The sequence below is a fragment of the Pleurodeles waltl genome, chromosome 2_2, assembly GCF_031143425.1.
Source record: "Pleurodeles waltl isolate 20211129_DDA chromosome 2_2, aPleWal1.hap1.20221129, whole genome shotgun sequence".
Classification (NCBI taxonomy): Eukaryota; Metazoa; Chordata; class Amphibia; order Caudata; family Salamandridae; genus Pleurodeles; species Pleurodeles waltl.
The window spans coordinates 721,528,016-721,552,723 of NC_090439.1; the positions used below are offsets into that span (position 1 = coordinate 721,528,016).

General features: G+C 41.9%; 1 protein-coding gene and 1 pseudogene across 1 annotated transcript in view; one reads left to right on the forward strand and one right to left on the reverse strand.

Annotated features, from left to right (window-relative positions):
- Window positions 1-24,708, forward strand: part of PREX2 (phosphatidylinositol-3,4,5-trisphosphate dependent Rac exchange factor 2) — a 1,096,481-nt gene that overhangs the window by 592,636 nt on the left and 479,137 nt on the right. Inside the window, exon 21 of the mRNA XM_069220299.1 lies at window positions 21,260-21,396. Within this exon, the coding sequence (XP_069076400.1) occupies window positions 21,260-21,396 (137 nt within the window). The remainder of the gene's footprint in view (window positions 1-21,259; window positions 21,397-24,708) is intronic.
- Window positions 16,617-17,340, reverse strand: LOC138283081 (survival of motor neuron protein pseudogene; annotated as a pseudogene).

Below are 24,708 nucleotides of genomic sequence, written 5' to 3' on the forward strand. Positions count from 1 at the left end.
TGCAAACAATCATTACTCATACTGTAATTGTCATTAGTTTGTGTACACAATGGTAGCTGCACGTTATCATAGTTATAATTTGAATGCACGTTAAGCAAATCACTACTTATTGTCGTTTTCTATGCAGCATCGTTAGGCAATTTATATAAGCATTACACTTTTAATATATGTAATATTTAAACTACACTCTCTCAGTCCCTCCTCTGATGATGCTCGTCATCACACAAACCCTTTTCTTTGACCTTTCAATTTTAATTTTTCACCTTGAGCATAATGCGCATTTCAACATCTTGCCCTTTATGTGAACTTTCCCAAATTTCATTGAACATTTTCTCTCTCTCACTCTCTTCATTTCTTCTTGTTCTTTTAGTCCAATTTTTCTTGATTTTGTCATTAATTTTGCATGCCCCCCACAATCCTAATAAACAGGCCAAGATTATTAATAGACCCATTAATATTTTTGCGAGGACCCCATTCCAAATATTGGTAAACCAACTCCCAACTCTGGCAATTCCTTTTCCAAACTTTTCTCAGACACCAAGTTCTTTCAAATCCTTCAAATCTGTACTATCTCTAGTAAGGTTAGTAAGCATACTTCTAATCTTTTTACTATTATCCGGAATGAACGAGCAACAATGACGCTCGTTGAGCATCTTGCCGACCCCTCCACTCTTTGCTAAAAAAATGTCTAAAGCAAGCCGATTTTGAAGAGTCATAGCTCTTTCTGCAGCAAGTTCAGTATCCATCAGGAGTATAGCCCCTGTAAAATTTGTCAGCATGCTATCCACAATAGTAGACAACTTTTGAATTTTCATAGAATTCAAGATAACCCCCACTGAAGGGATTATAGCTCTGAATATATCACCAATGACAGCAGCCACTGATTCTCGTTTTTGTCTGGCATTTGTAATTCAGACGTTTTAGGTATTTGTTTTAAGTCATCAATCTGGTAAATCTTTGGGAAAACTATTCCCAAATAGCATGTCCCATACCATCCCTTAGGGAGACGGTAATAAGCATTAAGTCCACAAATATAATAGATCCCAGGGATCGCTGGATCCTGTCCATTCAGCATAAATGTCCATTTACTCTGAAACAAAAACACGTCTACATTCACTCGTTCTCACAAACAAATTGTCTTGATCAGATTTTGGTCTATACATACAAAGCCTACCTACATGTAATGCATCTATAGCTAGTTTGCCTTGTGTTTTGATTGCAGTATAAGCATAATCATTTGCATATGTGCGTTTCTCTAATCCTTTTTCTATTCTTTCTTTCAATGCTTTGCGTCTATCATCAGTATGATCTAAAAAGCTTTTCTCCACAGGTGATAGCAAGCAAGTCAAATTATTGCGGTGTGCATAAGCGGTTCCAAATGTAAGCGTCGGCTCAAAGAATCCTCTAACTATTTTTATATCATGTTCTTTAGCTAATCTATTCAGGAATTCAATCACAGGCACAAAGGAAAACACAACATCCAGATTTGAATAAAAGTATTGCACATGCTCTTGATTATAGAACCTTGTTAGTAGCAAGCTACAACTAATCCCGTAAGTTAGAGGGAGGCTATGATAAGTACCTCCCTACTGCACAGATGAAGGAATCTTAGCACACACATAACAATCTTTTGCATCCATGGTTTCCACATACTCATTTAGCAAGCGATAGAAGACATTAGTAGAAAGTTCCCCTTTTGAATTAGTTCCCTCATGCATGTGCCTTGCATCCTGCTCAAATCTTTCCCACGGTGTTAGAGTTGTAGTTTCAGGTTTCGAAGTAGCATTAATAGTCTCTTTCTCTATCCATGGCATACCCACAATCACTCCTACAATTATTATTGCACACACAACACCTATTATAAGACCTAGCCAACCACAGACTTTACTTCCTTTACTGCTACTTCTATTATAAGCCATGTCTGTATAGAATCAGATAGCAGAATAACAACCAACTACAGGATGGTTTAAAACTCCCTTTTTTTTTTTCTTTTTTTTTTTGCGTGTATTTACAGCGTTTTCACTTGCACCAGGATCATTTTTGTCAAATCAGGTTAGCAGCTTGTCGTAATTAGGTTTCTCAAAGTCAAATCCGGTTTTAATGTCACATTCAGTAATTTATAAAGTCTCTTTTTTCAGTTTTCAATTTAGATTTTTAACCAGTTTTTTCCTTCAAATCAGTTCAGGTACCGTAGTATTGGCCTGGTACTTCTCGGTCAAAACAGAATGCTAGGAATTCTTGTTGCCATTCAGATGTTGTAGCATACGCCCATTCAGGACCCGTATATCTTCTGTTTGCGACCCTTTTTCTTTTCAGCCTTCGTTCACCTTGTTGCTCTCCTTCACTTAAGTCTTCCACTCGGGATGTATCGTTCTCCTCTAATATTGTGTTTCTTGGTATGTCTCTTATCCTTAAGATTGTTTTTTCTGGCCAGTTATCACCCTTATGCGTCTTCTTTTGATGTGTCTTTTCAGGACTCTGGACAACACCCTCCTCTTGTACTATGGTGTTTTCACTTGATGGACCTGCAGTTTGCTCAGGTGACTCTGGCCCACTCTGATTTCTCTCTCTTATTTCTCCTTCTTCTTCTTCTTCTCCTTCTTCCTCTGGGTCTGTACCGGGTTCAAGCTCTGACCCGTATCTGTCTACTTCTGGGAGAACCTCTCCTTGATTTAGTTCTCCTGTTGCCTCTACTGAGATGGGCAGCTGTTGTGCTGGAAACTTCAAGTTCCTCTTCAGCTAGGCACGTTACCTTTTTTGTGTGACTGGCATGTATCCAGTTTGGAATTCCGGCACACTTTACAGCAGTAGTTGTTGTCAGGATTACTTGATATGGCCCTTTCCAATGTGGTTCCAGACACGACTTTCTCACGTGCTTTTTGACAACCACCCAGTCACCAGCTTGTAGAGTGTGGCCTGGATCGCCAATCGGTGGTAATGTGTTAGCTTTCACCTGGTGAGAGAAAGAGCGAATCACATCAGCCAAACCTTTGCAGTAGTCCAACACCATATCATCTGTAATATTTACTAGAGCGTTTGCAGGTATAGCTGGTAATCTCATAGCTCTACCCATGAGGATTTCATGGGGGGATAATCCCGTTTTCTTATCTGGGGTGTTTCTCATTGACATCAGCACTAAAGGCAATGCATCTGGCCATTTCATGTTGGTAGCTGCGCACATTTTTGCCATTCTCGATTTCAAAGTACCATTAATTTGTTCTGATGCTTCAGGGCGATAGCTACAATGCAGCTTTTGTTCGATGTTAAGTGCGGCACACAGGAGTTTAATCACCTCATTGTCGAAGTGTCTGCCCCTATCTGACTCTATAGAGACCGGAAACCCGAACCTTGGTATCAGTTCCCTAAGTAGTAATTTTGCAACTGTAAGACTGTCATTCCTACGTGTAGGGTATGCCTCAATCCAGTGACTGAAAACACACACAATCACCAATACGTACTTCAATCCTCCACAAACAGGCATTTCAATGAAATCCATTTGCATCTTGCTAAATGGACCGCCAGCTCTCCCAATGTGGCTCAAAGTTACCACAGTTCCTTTTCCGGCATTCATCTGTTGACAGATGATGCACCTGTGACAAATGACCTCGGCAGCATGTCTGAATTTTGGATTAAACCAATCAATTTTAAATGACCTGATCATTGCATCTCTCCCAAGGTGAGCTTGTCCGTGGTATAGCCTGGCGAACTGAGATACCTTCTGAAACCCACAAATCATCCGCCCTTTGTACACATTGCATTCTCTGCCAAGAGCGTTTTTCTTCTTTGCTTGCACAACTCTGTAATGTTTTAACTCATCTAACGTGTCTACCACCCGTAATGCAAGGTTCAGACGTGTGTCATTCTCAGTTTGTGGTAATAGTTCCCATTGCTCCTTGAACGATATACAGTTCAATGCGCAAAATCTCGCGACTTGATCTGCATAGCCGTTTCCCATGGACACAAAGTCTTGTGATCTAATATGAGCACTGCATTTCACCACGGCAATTTCAAGAGGTAACTGAATTGCATGTAACAAATCCTTTATTTGTTCACCATTTTTCACAGGAGATCCAGATGAGGTCATAAAACCCCTCTGTGACCAAAGTTGACCAAAATCATGTACAATTCCGAATCCGTATCTGCTGTCAGTATAGATAGTGACTCTCAAGTTTACTGCAGCGTGGCATGCCTTAGTAAGGGCAATTAATTCTGCCACTTGTGCGGAAAATAGTTTCTCGAGACAGGAGGCTTCAACGATGCCAGCTATAGTGCATACTGCATAGCCAGCTCTCAGTATTCCAGCAGAATCTCTTAGACAGGACCCATCGACAAACATGATACAGTCATTTTCTTTCAATTGTGTGTCCTGAATGTCTGGACGAGGTTTGGTACATAATTCTGTTACCTCAAGACAATCATGTTCAAATTCTTCCTCATTTTTTATTTCAGTGGTTTCAATAGGAAGTAAGGTTGCCAGGTTCAATACATTACACCGCTTAAGGGAGACATTTGGTGACCCCAGTATGATCGTCTCATACCTAGTGAGACGTGCATTAGTCATATGCTGAGTTTTAGTTCGAGTCAACAGTATTTCAACTGAATGCGGAACCATTACTGTTAGGGGGTATCCCATGACTATGCCTTCACATTGTGTAAGGCTCTGACCAATGGCTGCAACTGCGCGCAAACAACCCGGTAAGGCTGCTGCGACAGGGTCCAAAGTAGCTGAAAAATATGCTACAGGGCGATTTGCATCTCCATGGACCTGTGTTAAAACAGACAAAGAACAAGCATCACGTTCATGACAGAACAACAGAAAAGGCTTTGTATAATCAGGCATTCCTAATGCTGGTGCCCTGCACATGCACTCTCTTAACTCCATAAATGATTCCAGTTCTTCCTTAGACAAAGCTATGGTATATGGCTCGTCCTTCATCTCTTTGCCTGTCAGTTTTATCAATGGTTTTGAAATGATCGAGAAGTTGGGTATCCACTGACGACAGTAGCCCACCATTCCCAAAAACATCCTGACATCTCTTTTTGTCGTTGGAGGGTTCATTTGTAAAATGGCTGTTATTTTTTTCTTTGATATTCTCCTGGAACCTCTTTCGATCAAATGCCCTAGATATTTCACTTCTTTCTGACAGTATTGCAGTTTCTTAGGCGACACCTTGTGTCCATTCTTTCCCAAATGATTTAGTAAGGCAATGGTATCGTATTTGCAGCTGTCCCTTGTCTTAGATGCAATCAGCAAAGCGTCAATGTACTGCACAAGAGTCTAATTAAAAGGCAGTACCAGGGACTCTAGATTCTTTTTCAATATCTGATTGAAAATGGACGGTGATTCAGAAAACCCTTGAGGGATTCGGCACCAACTGTACACCTTATCCAGGAGTTTGAAACTGAACAAAAATTGGCTATCCTCATGAAGAGGTATTGAAAAGAAGGCTTGTGACAGATCTAAGACAGTAAACCATTCAGCATCACAGGGAACCTGGAACATTATTACCGCTGGATTGGGCACCACAGGGCAACACTTTACCACAATTTCATTTATTTTTCTCAAATCTTGCACAATTCGAACTTTCCCACAGGGCCTCTTTAAACCCATTATGGGAGAGTTACATGGACTGCTCAAAACCTCTTTCAGGACTCCCTGTCTGAGAAAATCTGCAATTTTTTGTGACACTTCGATTAGAACGTCTTGGGTTATGTGGTATTGTGGCACTTGTGGGAATACCGCATTTGGCTTTATCTGGAGTTTGACTGGTTCTACCCCTTTTATTAGTCCTACTTCTTTTCCGGTCAAATCCCACACTTTGGGCCTCATTATGACCCTGGCGGGCGGCGGAGGCCGCCCGCCAGGATCCCGCCCTCCAAATTACCGCGCCGCGGTCAAAAGACCGCGGCGGGTATTACGAGTTTTCCCCTGGGCTGGCGGGAGGTTCCAGTAAAACCGCCCACCAGCCCAGGGGAAAACGACCTTCCCACGAGGATGCCGGCTCGTAATCGAGCCGGCGGAGTGGGAAGGTGCGACGGGTGCAGTGGCACCCGTCGCGTATTTCAGTGTCTGCAAGGCAGACACTGAAATACTTTTCGGGGCCCTCTTACGGGGGCCCCTGCCGTGCCCATGCCATTGGCATGGGCACGGCAGGGGCCCCCAGGGGCCCGCGACCCCCCCTACCGCCATCCTGTTCATGGCGGCTTTCCCGCCATGAACTGGATGGCGGTAGGGGGGGTCAGAATCCTCATGGCTGCGGAGCGCGCTCCGCAGCCATGGAGGATTCCAAAGAGCAGCGGAAAGTCAGCGGGAGACCGCTGACTTTCCGCTTCTGACCGCGGCTGAACCGCCGCGGTCAGAATGCTCATTGGAGCACCGCCAGCCTGTTGGCGGTGCTCCCGTGGTCGGTGGCCCTGGCGGCCACCGGCCGCCAGGGTCAGAATGACCCTCTTTCTCTGTTACCGTTCCCTGTAACTCAACAGGTAGGTCAATCAAAGGGTAATCTTCATTAGCTGTTCCTGTGTCATCTTCTGAGAATTGTCCTTCATCTCCCTCATCATCACTATTTGTCTGTACTTCGATTCCATCATTGGAACAGGTAATTGAGCATTTTGTCTTGCACAGTAAGTCCCTTCCCAGTAGGGATACCGGACTCGAGTCGCAAACTACAAACCTATGTAGCCCCTGGAAGTTGCTGATCTCGACCTACACTGGATCTGTAATCGGATTTGTCAAATACTGGTTTGCTACTCCGACTACTCTTATGGTATGCCCTGAAAATGGTAATTTTGGAACCTCAGCACTTCTGACTGTAGAGCGTGTGGCTCCTGTATCAACCAGGAATGAAACCTTGTAACCCATCACCTTTCCTTCCACATATGGACCTCTGTGATCCACCTCTAAGGATGCTGCAAGCCTGCACACTTCACTGTCTGAGCTATCGTCTGACCATTCCCCATTCATGCCATTTTCACCTCGTAATGGGAACTGTTGTACTGTATTATTTTGACTCATTACTTGACCTATAACCTGTTGAGGAAGCATTACCTGTTGCTGTCCCACCGGAGCCATTGGTAATTGCATTTGCTGTCTAGGTACCACAGGAATCTGCTGTTGTACTGGTTGCATTTGTGCTGACTGAAAACGCGGCATTTGCATCTGCTGCATGGGCTGTACCCCTTGCATTTGTACCAGATTATTCTGAAAATTCGGGTTTTGATGTCTCATTTTCGGGCCCGCACATTCTGTAATGTACCAACATTATCACTTTGCTGAACAACACCATCCTGCACCATATTTGGGCACTCCCGTTTCCAGTGCCCCACACCCCCGCACGCGTGACATGGTGACATCTTTTTCACCCGTTGCACGTCGTTTTGAACCACAACAGTATTCATGTCTGGACCACGATTCACAAACCCTCGGCCTCGACCGCTCGGCTGTGTCTGAAACGCACCATTCATTTGCGGTTGTTGCTGTATCATTTGTTGGACTCCGATTCCCTGTATTCCTGCCTGCGCAGCCCTTATCTGCAGTACCAATCACTTTCTCTTTCAACCTTTTCTGCTTCAACTCAATCTCATCACTACAGTATTTCGCATACTGCAACACCTCATCAATCGGTTTAGCTTGCCAACAAATCAAGTGATTCTTAATCATCTGACTAACTTCTGGTCTCAACCCTTCAACAAATCTAAACACAAGGTGATTCATATCCTTCGGTTCAATAGTCTCAGTGCCGCTGTAATGTTTAAATGCCTTTAACAATCTTTCATACTAAGCATGTATTGATTCTTTAACCTCTTGAGAGGTCCGGTCGATTTTCTGCCAATCAGTCACTTTCGGCGACACCTTTTGTTTCAAAAACTCAATCACCTTATGATAATACTTCATCACCTCTTCAGAGGGTGCCCCTGTCACCTTATCCCTTGCCGGTTCTTTCGTTGGCCAATCTACCCCTCTCTTGCATTCAAGCCACAGATCAGGCGGAACAATGATCTCAAACAAGGTATTCAGGTCTTCCCAAAGACTCTTTGCAAGTTTCACAAACCTGTCTGTTTGTTGATACCCTTCGATCAGTTTTTCTCTTAATCTGGGATAATCATTAGTAAAGGATAGGATATCTCCTCTGGTCCACAGTACATGGACTAAGACACCACCAGCAGTTTCTCTCATAGGTAGTATCTTTACTGATTCCAAATCAGGTGAGGCCTTAGCTTGGTTAGACCCCGGACTGTCGCCCTTTCCTTTGTCTCTTTTCTTTGCCCACCTGCCTTCCCATTTCTCCAGTGCACCCCAAATCTGTGCGCTTTGTAACAATTCTTTCAAATGTGCCTTCATTCCCGCAGACCTCATGTGCTCAAAATCCTTTGAGTCAAAATCTAATCTGTAACTTCTTTTAAGATGTTTAGTGTTTCCAATATCAATATTGTATTTACCTGCCAGGTTCGCCAATCTCTGATGCACCTTGCCTACTTCTTTGGTAATTTTGGGGCATTGGAATCTCAATTCCGCTTCCGTGTAGGACTCTAATCTGTTCACTCCTATCGTCCTTTCTACTAACTCAGCAGCTTCTGCCCCTAGTCTTACAAGGTTCAGGTATTCGTCTTGTTTTTCTTTTTTTGGTTCAACTGTAACTACTGCAGCCTTTTGTGAAGTATAAGTCTTTTCTAACCATTCATTTAGCTGCTGGACTGTGAAACCCTGTAATGAAATGTTCCCTGCATGCATCATCGGGGAATGTGATGTACTTGTACTCATTGTCTGTGGAGTTAAAACTCCTAGTCCTGCTTGACGCATTGCTTAAATGGGTGCTCCTACTGGACTAAGATCCATTAAAGACCTCGACTGTTCAACCGCTTGCTCTCCTGGAGCCATTATCTGGGGAGTTCCCATGGATCCTCCTCTTATCACATCTTGAGTCATTACTCCCTGATCACCAGGTTTGCCTTGCACATACAATGGCACTGGTGGACCGACAGTAATTGGCAATGATATGGCAGCAGGTGTCTGACCTGGACCCAGACTCCGTGGAGCAGCGACTCCATAGGTCTGTTCCAAGGTACCCGGGACAGGTACTAATGTTGGGTTAGTTACTGGGTTGTACCCCGGTATCAGCTGTGGTTGTGGCTGGGACATTAATTTCAGAGTTGACTCAATCTGTACTAACTTTGATTTCGTATATATCGGGTCTGGCGGCACTATCAGATTTGTAGTAGTCTCAAGTACTGGAACTTCTGGGTATATTCTCTGTATCTGCGGTGGAGGTTGCAACTGTATCGGCATGTCTGGAGCAGTGGGTACACTGACACCATTCTGTAGCAAAGCCGTATCACTAGTCTGTGCCATATCAGTAGCTCCCTTTTCCTGCGTCTGGTTCCCAGGATCCGTGCTGGTGCTTGGAGCACTGTCACTCACCGCATAAGGTGGTGGGCGATCGTGTAACAACCTGTCCATAAACTCCTCATCGTCTGAATCATCTTCCTCTTCCCAAGATCTTCTATTCTTTTTAGATTTGTCCGAGTCTTTATCTGTTTTACAGGAGACTTTCTTTCCCTTTGTTTCCTCACCCTGTGTTATTGCCGGGAACAATTTTAATCCATCAACAATTCCCCTTCTCCACATTTTGCTCTCATAATCCCATCTAGCTTCTGCATAAGATTTTTCTGCCCTTCTCAACCTTCTCTGAAACTTTTCTTGCCTCTGTTTAAGAACCATTAGATCCCAAACCGCTAAAGCCTCATACTGAGCTGGCCTCGGAGGTGGTTTCTGTTCATTTAACATCCACCTCAATCGTCCAAGAACCCTCATATTGAACGTTCCATATTCCGGAAATGCCAAACATCCCTCCTTCTCTGTTAGTTTGCGCCATTGTTTCATCCATAAACATGGCGTGACACCTTTCTCTTCCATGACTATATAGGTTGTAGTACCCTCAGGTGGTGTAGGCTCCCCCTTGGTTGCTATAATATATGCGTCTCCTTTCAGAGCGCTCTTAAATGCCTTGACAAAATTCATTTTGCGATTTTCTCTTGTTTGTATTTTAAACAGAGATGACTTAGTTCCCAGGACACTCTTCACCCACCTTTCCTGACCTATTGCCTTTCACGGACGGCAGCCAATCCATGCGCGACCCCTCTCGACAACTGACCTATCTCAGCGCGGCACCACTGACGTCACGCTTACACACATTGCAGCTGACAAAGTCTTGCTGCTCGTCCGCTCCTCACTGAACCCACACGAACCCACACAAACTAATGCAATTATTGCAAGCACCTTAAACGACAACACAAATCTGCCGGTTTACTACAGGAAGGGTAACACATTAGCTTCAGAACTTTACAGAGATTTCACTTGAAGCCTCAGCCACTACTTTCTCCTTATCAGTTCCCGCATACGCAAGCAGAATTCGACCCGCAAATTCTACTCTCGACTTGTCAATGGCTTATTCTAGTGCACTTTAGAACTTACCAAATCTCCATTGAAGGTTTCACATATACATTTTGATTCAAACGTGACTTGTCAACCACGCCCGATTGACCTATTAAACCACACAGATTACAACATAAACCCAAGTGTCTACTACACTTGTCAACATACTCCGGAGTCTTAGACCTCGACAGGTCTGTACATAACAACCAACCACGTGGATAATTTTGAGCATTAAGCGCCACACTCATATGAAGTACGCCGACTTCCCTATTCTCTTACTGTGGAGTACGCCCACTCCTGCTAAACAACACATAGTTAACCTAAATGCACACAAATCTCACAATCTCCTGCAAAAGCATAAGCTAAGCAAGTGCAAAAAACCCTAAACCACACACATTATGGCGCCGAGAACATCCTAAACTCACTTAGGCAGGCTCCGAGATCCCGGGAAAGTCATGGTGAACTTAGAAACCCATCATACCTCCAATTTGCATTATCACAGAAAAACAAATTAAACGATTATTCTCCGTCCTAGGGCCCCCCAGGGCCAAACCATCGCTCTGCTACCAGAACTGCTAACGCGTCCCTTTATGTTATTTTATTACACACTGGGACTCGTTTTAGGCCAATGAATCTTGTGACCCAGTGGTGAGACACCGTAGGACGAGATAACTGATTAATATGTCAAACAATATATCAATAATTTCATCAATGTTTATCACCACGATGCATCTTACTTTAGAAAAAGACATTAATCAAATTGTCGACGCAACCATGACCTTCCAGCTGTAAATAACCACACCTGTTGATAGAATTTTATGAATTTTTATTCCCTATTATTTACAATCTACAAGCAGAAGTGTCAATCACAAAACCAAGAAGCATAAAAGTATAGTCACAATATGACAACTATGATAAGATTTCATTAATGCAAGAATCACAAACATAAGAACATAGCACGGCGTGAACATAGATCAGAATACAGCAAATATTATATATGTCTTAGTTCAGCAAAGCGCAATTGTCAGTCATTTGTCTATTAGGATCAGTCAGAGTGAATTTCCTAACCTAACCGCTAATTAGCATCGGCATGTTGGGCTTCATGCAAAACATTTTGGAACATCAATTTAGAAAACATCTAGCTAGGGACTCTAACAAAAGAGCAGTTGGTACCTAGAAAGGAAAAGCAAACAGACAAATTACAAATTGCATTGTCATTATTACCCTCCAGGAATAGGTCAGCACACAGGATCAGTCTTCGTCTTTCAGGACATCAGTCAAATCACCATCAGTCTAACCTCGTCTAAAGGACAGGGGACACTTCCCTCATAAGGAGGAGAAATGTAAAGGGCACCCTATGGGTGAGGATGGTTATTTTAGTCTCAAATCACCAAACAGAGTGACAGAGTTTCTGGATGAAATCAATAGCATTCCCTGCCTAGTTCTGACGACCCTTCTGTGACATGGGTTTTTATCCCTTTTTCGTAATACCTTCCCCCAAAATTCTATTGGACATTCACTATACCCCACTATCTTTAACCTATGAAATTATACATTAGGTAATTCCAATTGTCACCCCACGATAATTTATAACACTTTGATTGGTCTTCATAATTGACGTCTTCGGAGGTGGCACATCCGGTGGGTTTCATCACCATTTGGCACGTTCCTCGGGTCATGAGTTCCTTTGTCCATGGTCAAATGTCCTTGTACATTGCTTTAATTTACTCTTGTTTCAAAATTGTATTAAACTCATACTAAGGCAGCTAGCATGCGGATGAGAACTGAGTCTGTATGGTTACATAAAACGGAGAAAAGGAACAAATGCAGGGTCATGGCCCTTTGCGAGTCAGCACACTGGAAATACAGAGAAAAATGCTTTAATATGAGAGCTAGGCAGCTAAATCCACAGCTCATGCTAACTTAAGGCCTATAGGTTTTTCAATGCAATATTGTAAACGCTAATATAAGCTTGATTAACCATAATGCAAACAATCATTACTCATAATTGTCATTAGTTCGTGTACACAATGGTAGCTGCACGTTATCATAGTTATAATTCGAATGCACGTTAAGCAAATCACTATTTATTGTCGTTTTCTATGCAGCATCGTTAGGCAATTTATATAAGCATTACACTTTTAATATATGTAATATTTAAACTACACTCTATCAGAATCATCCAGAAAGCAATGGAGATTAGGCTAGTGGTAAGCTACTGGTTTTGATTGACACTTTTCAGACCTGAATCCCAGCTGGCAGGTTTTCTAATCTTCTGGAAGTCAGAGTGTTGAATAGCCACACCTACTTTCAAATGGCAGAAATGTGCACTGCTAACATTGGGGTTTGAGATTGCTTTAGTTTCAACAGAAAGCCAGGTTTGTGCACATTATTCTGGGTCGAAGAGTTGACTTTCTTCAGTGGCATCCATTGTTTGCCTAAGTACCAGAGGTAGTTACCCACTGTGTTTGTGTGGCCTTAGCACTCAGGCAGAACATAGTATGTAATCAGCATTATATAGTCTTAGCGTTGCCAGAGTTTGGGTACACGGTTATTTAATCACAAAAACTAGATTGCACAAATATTTGTTGATTAGTTCATAGTTAAATGGTGATTTTTTTCCAGCTAAAGAAAACATGTTGCTGTTAAATTCCATGAGGCTCACATACAATGCTACTCAAATTTGTTTTACAATGAAATGTATTGCCAGTTACCACATTTGAAGGGACTTTAGAAAGGCCTGGTTACCACCATCTTCCTTGTTAGACTCCATATTCCATGAAACTCAAGCCATGAATTCTCCTTAAACCAACCTTGTCTGGCAACAACAAATGGCAGACTTGAACATGGTGTCTCAGCCATTAATTCATTACACAGCCCAGAACTAAAACAGCAAAATAAACTTAGAAGACAACTATTTCCTCCACCCAATTGACTGCCTGTGAGGCAGCTTTGATTTTTATCACCAGGGTCAGAGAGTACCCACAAGAATTGGTAGAGACATTCCTATGTAGAGCATCCCCATCAGCTGATATTTCCATCCATCAAGATGTTATTAAAAAGGCAGAGGACACATGTGAGGTACAGTAAGAGGAAAAGAGGAGGCATCTTCCTTTTTCCTGGAAACTGTGCATCCTTTGCAGAAGAAAATACTACCTCCCAAAGCTTCCTAGTGTACCACAACGGAGGAAGGAGATTTTTTTTAAAGAATTAGCCTCTTGAAAAGTGGTTACACTCAGAGTGGAGAAGTAATACAGACCCTCTCCATGGATTTGACATAAACTAAGTCCCATGCATATTCTGATTCTATCATAACTTGTACAGCCACTAGCAGAGCCAGTAATACAGTCACTACATGCCTACCACTATAAAGGGACAGCAACACACTAAATGCAGTGGGGGAGAAAATTGATTGAATAGTGGCAACCCAATAAAATATTCCAAAATGAAATGCTATCCTGTCAGGATAGGACCATTAACCATGGAAGGAAAAGGAAGATGGAATCAGGATCATATAATCTTAGCCTTACCAGAGGTTAGGTCACGATTTTTTCAATCACAAAAGCAGATTGCACAAACATTTGTTGATAGTTCATAAAGAACATCATCCAGAACATTTCCAAAACAGGGCAAAAAACATTTGTTGCAGACTGGAAGACCTTATCTAATGCCATCCTAAAGTTCTGGTTGAATTCAGCAGATATGGCCCATAAACAGCTGTACGTGCATGATATTGTGTACCTGGCTATGAATTTCTAGGTTTAAACGGAAGGTTTCAATGGAATTTCTAGGTTTAAATGGAAGGCTAACAATCCCTTTAATGGACTGTATTTTTGGCAATATTGTGAATGACTCCTTAGAAAAGATAAAAAAGGCAACATGCACTGCTCGAGCCACGAGGGCATTACAAACAAGGAGAGCCTTCTGAAGGGCAGTGCAAAACTTTAGCCGAGAAAATGGTGATACCCAACGCTCTTCATGAAGACTCAAACGCAGTCAGGTCAGTGTCATAGCACATCACAAGTGACCAGAGTTCACCAGCATGTCACTCCGTTTAAGGGAGAGCTGGAGGAACTAGAGGAAGGGCCCAGTCCTCCAGAGGAGGTGCACAAAGTAACTCTATGTACTGTTCCTAGGACAATCAACACCTGTCGGAGGAAGAATTCAAAGGTTTCTTTCTAGGCCTTACAAATCAGTGTTTCCTTTAAAGATTAACAGAAGTCATGACAGAAAAAATGGTTGTTAAATATTATCAAACACAGATACTGTATATAGCAACAAGGAACACCAGCACACTGCCTGCCAAAGAGAAAATCTTACAGCAACCAACTTGAAGCCATACTTGCAAAGATACTACAGGAACACTTATAACTGATAGCTATAAAAACAGTTCCTGCTTCACACAACCACAGGAATATATTCTGTGTACTTCCTTGTACAGAACAATAAACCCTTCTACTGAAAACAGTTCTATAATTAAGGTTTTGAACACTTTTGTCGAACTACAAACATTTTCATATCTCATGAATGGGAGTGCAATCAAGACATTGTAAATAACATTTTCACAGAGTGGGAAATAACAACAATAGACCTGTTTGTAATGGAAGACAATACAAAATTCCAAAACTCTACATCCAGGTCCCACCATCCACTCTCGCACGACAATGCACTGTCATTCAATTATTTTGGGATATTTGACCATGCTTTTTCACCTGCGATAAATATTATCAACAGTAATCAACTACTGTAGCACATCAAGGGTGCACATGTTTCTGATAGCTTGAACGTGGGTGAGACATACTCTGGTCACATCTGATGACAATCTCCACAGGACAAGTAAGAAGAGCACCAAACCTCTCAAATCTGTTAACCATGCAAAGCGGGAAATATGCCACCTAGATCCAAGCCAGCTAGCTATATCAGCATGTGTCCTGAAGAAATGCAAGCCTTAATCTCCCTAAGTGCCTAGCAATCAATGAAAAAGCCAGAAGACTGGTCACAGGCAAAGTTATGATCCAAAGTGTGTACTATTCAAACTGAAACCAGCAGCAAGTATGCAAGGGTTACATGGCCTTAGAATAATTTCTATATTTGTTTGATTGTAAATTGGCATACTCATTGCTAAGAGTATATCTATCGGTGAATGTAGCATAAATCTGGGGTCAAGACAACAAGCAACTGTTTATACTACCAACCATTAAAAGATTTCTGGAAGGAGCAAAGAAAATCTAGCACTCCAACAATGATTCTACAGCTAGTGTGGAAATAAACACAGTTCTAAGATAACTATTAAAACCACCTCAAACATATGCATCAAGTCACATTAAAGCACATTAAATTAAGAACAATATTTTTAGTAGCAATTACATTGCTACACAGAGGTAGTAAACTGCAAGCACTTGTTATGACATATTTTCAGTTACTTAAAGATATAATTGTAATGAGAACTAACTCAAAATTCATAACCTTAAAAATGTATCAAATTTTCACGTTAATCAAATTCCCCAATTCCATCTCTTTTCTCGAACCCAAATACAGTAGATGTCAGGAAGCCTATGGTCTATTATTTATAGACCATAAAATATATTAGAACGACTCAGCAGGTTTGCAGCCCAGGCACCGCAATCAAAAGGGTAAATGGTATTAAAAGTTTCACTATACAGATGGATTGCGTAAACTATCTAGATATTTTACACAATGGCAGAAAACACACTATAATTCAAGCCTGGGGTACATTCGATTAGGAAATCAGATGGAACCTTAGAGGATCCCTGTGATGCGTCGCACAGCAACTACAAGGCCAACTAGACTTGTTTACCAAACACTACTGTGTACAAATTCCAGTAAGAAAAAGAGCACTCATGAGACAATCAAAGTTGAAACACATATTCAATAATGATCATGGAAAAAGCTATAAATCAAACAACATTTTATCAGGACAGGAAAGTTAAATGGGTGAAAGCACAAAGCCAAATAGACAACAGCGTTCTAATGAGAGGCTGAAGCACTGCTTTCATCAGTCTGCCTTCTTTACAAAACGAAGTCTCCAGTCACATCAGTCTCAGCACAAAATATATACCCTCTCTCTGGGAGAGACAGATGCAATTTTCTCGGAGAACAGCTCAGGACTGTCGTTATTTATGATGAGAAGGTCTTGATAAAGCAGCTTCCATTCTGCTCTGTTTTAGAACCAGATAGTAACCAGTGTGATAGTCACTGGTCCTACCAGATGTAGAGGTGGTATAATTTGAGGTCCTGAAGGGAATGGCGGTGGCCATCCTGATAAATAAGATCGATCATCGCTCTTGTTAGACCCAGGCCTTCCTAGGCCTGGCAAAGGAAATGGAACCAAATGGGAATTCCAGGTGGTGTTCTTTGGAATGGTACGGTTGGGTGATTTGCTTGCCGGCTATCTTGAAGATTGTTCACTCTCATCTGTTAAATATGAAGTTTCTGCTTCATTCTCTTTTTGATCAGGCCTAGTACTCTCTGACTCAGAGTTACTGGGCAGCAGTAGGTCAGCCAGATTTTGTTCTTCTCGGTTTCCATATCAGGTAAAAACAACAATGCAAGTGCCTCTCTTTGCATCAGTGGAAACAATGGTGGCTGGATAGACACTGCTATCCTCAGACCAAACAGAATTAATGGCATCACCAACTCTCCACTTTTACAAAAGTGCAGCATTACTTTTCTTCTGACACTTGTTCTTTTTATTATTCTTTCTTTTTTCCAGCAAGTTTCTCTGATTTAGTTGATGGCTCAGAACTTTCCCCATTATTAAGAGCATTCTCGAAAGAAGCCACTGTCTTATCGTAAGTCTTTATCAAAGTGGTATCATCCCATATGTGAGAGTCATCACTCTGTCCTCCACCTCGTTTAAAGAGCATGGTCTCTTCTCCGTCCGCCATGATGCTCATGCCAGATGTACGTACGCACAACTACAGTATCCATCAGCAGCCTCAACACCAATCACAATCAGCGCATCATCAGAAAGTGAGGAGGAGAACAATCTACTGCATGTATCTCAAACAGAGTTTAGGGCAACTTTCAGTCTTTCTTGTCAGGTTGAACACAATGTATTCACCTTCCGCCATTCAAGTCAACATTTACCTGTGGCATACCCCATGGATCGTTTTGGAGCCTGATGCTCGTTAATATTTATGTGGCCCTTTTGGTGGGCATTGTAAGAGATAAATGCTTTAATATCATATCAACTTTGTGAGTTGTCTGATGTCAGTCGCCACATGCTTTCAGTACCACTGTTTAAAACTGAACAGAGATAAGACAAAGATGATCCTGTGTAGTAATGCCAACTATCCCTGGAAGACAACTGGTGGCAAGCACACTTGACCCCCTCCCAACCCCCACCACCAAGAAAGTGGCAGGAAATCTAGGGATTGCTAGAGCATTTTAATCCTTCGCAGGAATTAATGCTCATCAAGGTCAACGAATATTTGAACTCTGCATAGGAATGAGGTAGAACCATTAACACAGTTTCAATACAAACTCAATTAAGTTGCACAGTATGACCAATGTGCCCAAGGAAAACTGCAGTCAGAGCTAATGGTTAAGGAGTTCATTACAAACTTAAGCTCAAAGTCATGTCGACAACACTCAGGACAAAATTATAAAGGTACATGATCACCAATAAATTCAAGAGAACTAACATTAATAAAACTAAACATTCAATAAGGAAAATAGAAAACATTAGCAAAATTATCTGAGGCACAGAAAGTAACTTTGCTCAGGTTTAACAATCATTAAGTCAATTTCAAATCAGCAGAGTTAAAATTTTAGCTTAGCACAGGGAAACTTTACAGTTGGACAGATTAAGGAATAACATGTGTGGGGCGGAACACATGAGGGCAAAAGGCAAAAACAGCATAAAGAATTTGGAAAAAGATAACCTCTGCCAGGAAGCTACTAACTAAGGTGCACAAAAGATAGGTAAAAAAGGGAAAGTGTCAGCATGTCAGTATCTCAATCAAGAGTCTTCTGAAGGGTTAGGAGGTAAATCTCTAAGTCTTTATAAGGCAGCTCAAGAGGCAAAGCAGAGACAAAGATACATCTCCAAGGGGCACAGCATTCAGGAATACAGGATAAAGAGGCTCAGCTTCTCATCTTCGGCAGGGTGCTCATCAATCTGAACAAGGGAATCTGATCAAAGTCCAACTGGTCAACGACATATTAAAGTTTATACAGCAATTTGATTCGCTCTCAGAGACAGACCACATTACTTTTAAGTGGCATCATTGAGTAAAAACTGATCACATGACTCGAAAGTTAATACATTAACACATCTTCCCAGGACTGTCAAGGGAACATCATCTATCCGTGTAGCTCCACACAAGTTTGAAACAATTGTATATAATGCCAGTCCACAGTTTTGGATGTTCTACATGCAAGGACATTGTTTCACTTCTCTCTATTTCTGAAACAATAGGGATCTATTGCTTAAGCTAGTCTTCTCATGGGAATGATGTCTGAAAAGAAAGTTCATATTATGAAAATTAATCAGCAATCTCTGCACAGTCACGAGATACAGGCCTAGCAGGCCTCACTTAGGCTATTGCATGTGCAGTAATACAATACATTTTATTAATACATTCTAATAAACGCAGTTTATATATGCAGATGTATAAATTCAACATTAATAATTCTTCATTAATATTCATGTTACAGTCAGTTTAAACAAAAAGACTCTGTTAATAGATTTCAGTCAATATAACGCAGAACTGCATTTCTCTATTTTTGCACACATATTTAAATCATTAGAAATTCAGTATCCTTACAAACCCCCTATTAGTCTAGAGTCTAAATTACGTCATAATATCAGTTAAATCCTTCAAACAGTTAGTTTAATGCAAATACCACCTATATCAAACTCTACAATTCTAACAAATGAATATTTAAAATGACATCTCACTGCATCTTCTACAGTCAAATTATTAGTACTTCGGTTAACAAAATACAGATATTGTGACATATTGTTGACTACTGTGACATGAAAAACAGCACTAAAATCCTGACTACATCAGGATTATAATTGATAACACTCTGTCCATGGAAGATCAGGTGATCACCATCTGCAGGACCTTTTTATGGTTTTCTGCGCCTCCTCTGCAGGATCATTAGCTGGCTGCTGATACAGACCAGTAAAACCATTATCCAGACTCTTATCAATTCTCTGAACTGTTAGAATGTGCTGTGTGTGCAAATGGTGGACTATTTGTTTTCACACCCGCAAACCACCCCTAGTAGAGCTGACCACATGATTTACCATCTACCCAGAAGCTCACCCTCGTCCACCACTTTAAAGTTTGCCACAGGCTATCTGTTGGGAAACGCACCATTTTTAAACTGCTCTGCCATGTCCATCGAACTCTTTATGCAGCAGAAACACATTCCCTGTGCAGTAGAATATTTTTTATAGGCTACCCACGGCTCTTGGTTCAGCCATGCAGGCCTTTGTCTTCCTGTGGCACATTCTTTGGGCCAGAATGGGTGGATGTCCTTTACCCACTTCCCTACCCTTTCACTGGAACACCCTTCTTTTGAATATGCATCTAAGGAAGCCTTTAAAACTTGGTTCTTTTATATCTATTTTTTACTGCTCTTTATTTGTTTTCCTTTAAATATGATGTCCTCTGTCTTGATTGGCTGACCCAGGACAGCCTTTCTGGAATGATTGGAATCATTACAAGTCATATTAACATTACCATTAGCATAACATAATATAACACAACACAACACACACTGCATGTTGCAATTTTCGTTGTGTATTTGGTGTTACATTATTTCTAAATTCCTGTAGCTGCATATTGGTGAGATATATAACCTCTAGATGAGGACCGTAATGAGGAGGAAAGATATCTGAGTCCTACCTCCTCCTCCCAGGCCTTTTCCACCCTTCCGCACCTCAGAATTCAGCTTTGGTTGAGGGCTTTATATTGGAGTAAGAGGAGGAAGCAGGCCCTTTTTATGGGCTAGGTTGCTCATTCTATGCAGGTGGCTGCCAGCGATCAGGCCTGTTTCAAAGATAAACCCTGGGGAGGGGCGGAAGGAATCAGAGTAGCAGGGTTACCCAGAGCAATCTAAATATGAATCTTTCTTCTCTAGAAATATTTTTATATTTTTTGATGTGCCATGTTGCTCATTATTTGTAGAATGTAAAAGGTCTTACGAACTAGGACAAGATGAGCAGAGACAGTTAAAGGATGTTGCTGGCCTTGAAGTGTTTCTACGCATCTTCAGGAAAAGTCTGTGCATTCATTTTGTTGCACAAGATCCAATAAAGAGAGACAGATCTTCAAAAAGACTTGTCTGTCTGTCTGTCTGCCTGTCTATCTAGCTATCCGTCTCCCTCTTTGTCGGTATTAGTCACTGTCCGTCAGTCTGTCTAGTTATGGATCAGTCTTAATGCAAGGGACTTGAATGTCAGTGGGGCATTTTTCATCTCAAGAGCTTGGTCATTCTTTGATTCGGAATATTCTTTTGGCCCGAGCCTGGACTATGACACTAAATAAGCTAACCCTGAAAGACCTTATGACCTAACACAAGACCATCTTCCCACGTCAATTAACATGTAGCCAGCATAAATAATTATTGCTGGAGCAGAGTCAATCTCTACCGGTAAATTAGCTTCAAAGAGTTTGTATTACTAATTTAGAATATGTGATTACATTGATACATCTTTCCTCTCTGCTCCATTGCGTTTTAGTTTAAAAAAAAAAAAAGAATTCAAGACATTATACAGGCGACTGTAAGTCAGGAAGGAGAATTTTCATATTAATTATGGTTGGGTGTCTTTCATGTTCATTCCCACAGGAACAGTGGCAGCGATGGCGGGCCTTCATCCTGGTCAGTGCATCATCAAAGTGAACGGAATAAATGTCAGCAAAGAAACCCACGCAAGCGTTATTGCGCACGTCACGGCGTGTAGGAAGTACCGACGTCCTATGCAGGTGAGAGTCGACAGTACGGTGAAACGCATTACTTTACCATGGTATTATAAAAGCAGAGCAGCCTCGAACTCAACCCGCTCTACGCAATGTCACGTTATATGCGTGCCTGGCGTCCCTCAGCAATTAAAATCATAGCAGGTCTCTAGTATCCTTTCTGTTTGCACTCTTGTTTTTCAGATATTTCAGACATTATTCTAGGCTTCCCACAACTACACAACCAAGAGACTCCATGTTGTCACAGAAGACCTTATGCTCCTATAGCATGTTACAGAGAGCATCTGCACTGTCGCAGGGGCGCCTAAAACCTGGAATGGGGGTTGCAGGTGACAAGATGTGATAAGTAGGAGAGATGGAAACATTCAGTTGGGACAGTCATGTACACCACACTTTATCTAAGACATATGTTCGGTTTGCAGTATAACGAAATACAGTGATTTCCAGGAATCACATTTGTTGGTCTTTGTTTTCCTGACTGCAAGACCTCCCCTCCGCTCCTGTACTCTTTTTCCTCACACCTTTTCTGACTCTTTACGTTCTTCACTGTTCCTTATCTGCTGTCAAAGAAGGTCCATGGATCGCCTACACTCAAGAGCTTACCATTCGCTATAATGCACCCATGCACACCTACACAGTGGCGATGCTTCATTTGTAAAATAATACATGCTGGGGCCCAAACCTTTACTCAGAAGTCAGCCGCCAGTTCTATTGAGTGTTAGGGTGCCGATTACCAAGGCTGTGTAGTCTTGATTCCATCTCATGCCACTTTAAGCCTCCGCCAGCCACTTCCTTCCCCCTTAGCTCACTCTTGCAGGCTCTTTTTCATTGCTGCTCTCTCTCACTGTCACTGTTTTGCTCTCTTTCTCTTCATCCTGCTTTCCATTTTACTGCTTGTCCCACTCGCTTGTTCTAGGTCAAAGTCTGATGACGAAACAAAGGTGCCAACCCCCAAAAATGAGTGGTTCAAAAGAAGTAGTGCACTGTGGTAACATCACATTCCTTTCAGTGTTTCAGACAAGATTGCGCCTGGCACACTCCACTGAGGCTTCCTTCTTGTCTGTCACCAGCCACCTCACCAGTGTCAGTAACACTCATGACTCAGTTTACGAGTTCAATCCTGGTCTCTTGGCACTGTGGACCACACCATTCTTCAGTCTCAGCTTCTGTTGGTGCCTCTGGGGTTCCACTTCACTTCTTGCCACTAATTTATCCAGCTGTTTCTCTCTGCCTGGGTCTTTCCCCTTTATATTCGCATTTTTTCTGATGTTCCATTATTTTCTTTAATTTACCCCTTTATGTCTATTTTCCATTTCTTAGACCATTATCTAATTTCTATGTTGATTAATTGTTATGTCCAATCATTCCTTTCTTTCTTCCTTACTTTCCTAAGACTTCCTCCTTCCAATCATCTTTATTTATTTCCTTCTTATTTCTGTGTCCCTTCCTTCATCTCATCATTTGCCTTCCTTTTTCCATTTAACTTCCCTTTCCTTCTTATGTTGCTTCCCTTTGTTGCCTTATTTCCATCCTCTTTTCTTCCTTCCTTATTTACTCATTTTGTTCTTGTCAGTCGACTTCTTCAGTCCCTAAATCTGTCGGTGTCTCTGGGGGTTGCACTTAACTCTCTTCTATCTTTATTTTATGGCACTTGGCTATGTAGATCACTCCTTTAGCCTTTTTGCAGGGTCTGCCCTTTAAAGAATAAAATAAATAAATGCAGCTTGATTTCTGCTGGCATCTGTCTGATTTCACCTCATACGTCGCTTAGCCCGATTACTTCCTCCTTCCAAACGCCTTTGTGATTCCGATTTAGTGTTCTCCCTCGAGTTTCAGTAGTCAGTTCCTTTAATCTCCCTAATTTCATCAGGCTACACCTCTATAGTCCATCCCATCGTCCGTCATCTCATTTCTTTGTTGATGACTGATGGTTACATTCACTTCTAACTTCCTTGCTTGTTTCCTGTAACCTGGTACTCAGCACCAGCATGTGATGTCAACACGCATCCCCACGTACCCCACGCAGGACGTGGCATCAGGTCAAATAAAGGTGGGCAGAGCGTGCCATGTCAGGTTCCAGGGACCCACTTGCTCTTTTAGTCTCTTCTGCAACTTACACTCCCTCCTTCCTTCCCTCTTTTCTTCCTTCTTTCCCTTCGATTTTACGTCCTTCCCTTTTCCTTATTTGTTCCCTTCATTGTACAGTTTCGTTCTTTCCTACATTGCTTGCCTCCTTTTTTATCTCCAGTCTACCCAATTCCGTCTTTTCTTCTGTTCTAGTTTTTTTCTTCCTTCCCTCTACTTTCTTTTGTCCAGGCCTCGCTTTTATCCATCCTTGTTTAATTTCTTCCTCCCTTACATCACTCCTTGACATTCTTTATCTATCTTCCGTTCCTCCATTGCTCTCTCCTTCCTTTTCTTCCCTGTTTTGCTTCCTTTTCTTCCCTTCTTTCCTTCATGGCTTTTTGTCTTTGAGTTCTGTATGTCTTTCTTCTTCCCTCCCTTCTATCATTTCTTCCCTTTCTTCCTCTCTCTTGCCACCTCCCATCTTTCTTTCTCTTTTTCACTGCTATTCCTGAATGTGAAGATCAGAATGCTATCACCTAAAGCAGCAACCCTTTATTGCGGTTTCCCACCTCATCCACATTCTCTCCCACATACTGTCTTCTTTTGTTCTGCCTTTGATCACTCCTTTAACATCTTACAATTCTGGCATCTTTTTCATTAGGTGGTCATAGGGCGTACGTGGGTGTCTCATTGGCAGCGCACGAGTATGGGAATGAACGTCCATGAGTTCAAGTCCCAGCGTGGCCCATTGACATATTGTGCGCTCCTGTGTCAGTGACTGTCTCTTAGTCTGAGCAGCACATAGGTTCTTTAAGAGTTAAAACACACCTAGAACTGTATGGTACAGCTCCGCTGTATTAATCTGTTTAATCACTCAAAGCCGATTGTTTGCCGATATAAAAAGGGCAATTGCATGCTGTATCCCAGAGGCACTGTTTTCTGAAGCTTTTGTTAGGAATCAACGTCAAAGACTGAAATGGGACCTCCCTCAGCTCCAAGGCCTACCCCAGCCCACTGGTTTCTCGGTGCGGGCCTGGGATCGCAGCCCGGTTACAGGGAATTCGATATGCCTCAGTTTGGGGAAGCTGAGCATTAAATGAAGATTGCATATGGGCTTTGCAAGGACGAGAATGCCGTATTACCGCACAGTTTTTCGTATTGAAACTACATTACACTTTGCAGAGGCAGCGAAAGATATTTTGAAAAACTGTTTTTTAAAGATCTGTCCACGCACGTTTTCATTATGTTACA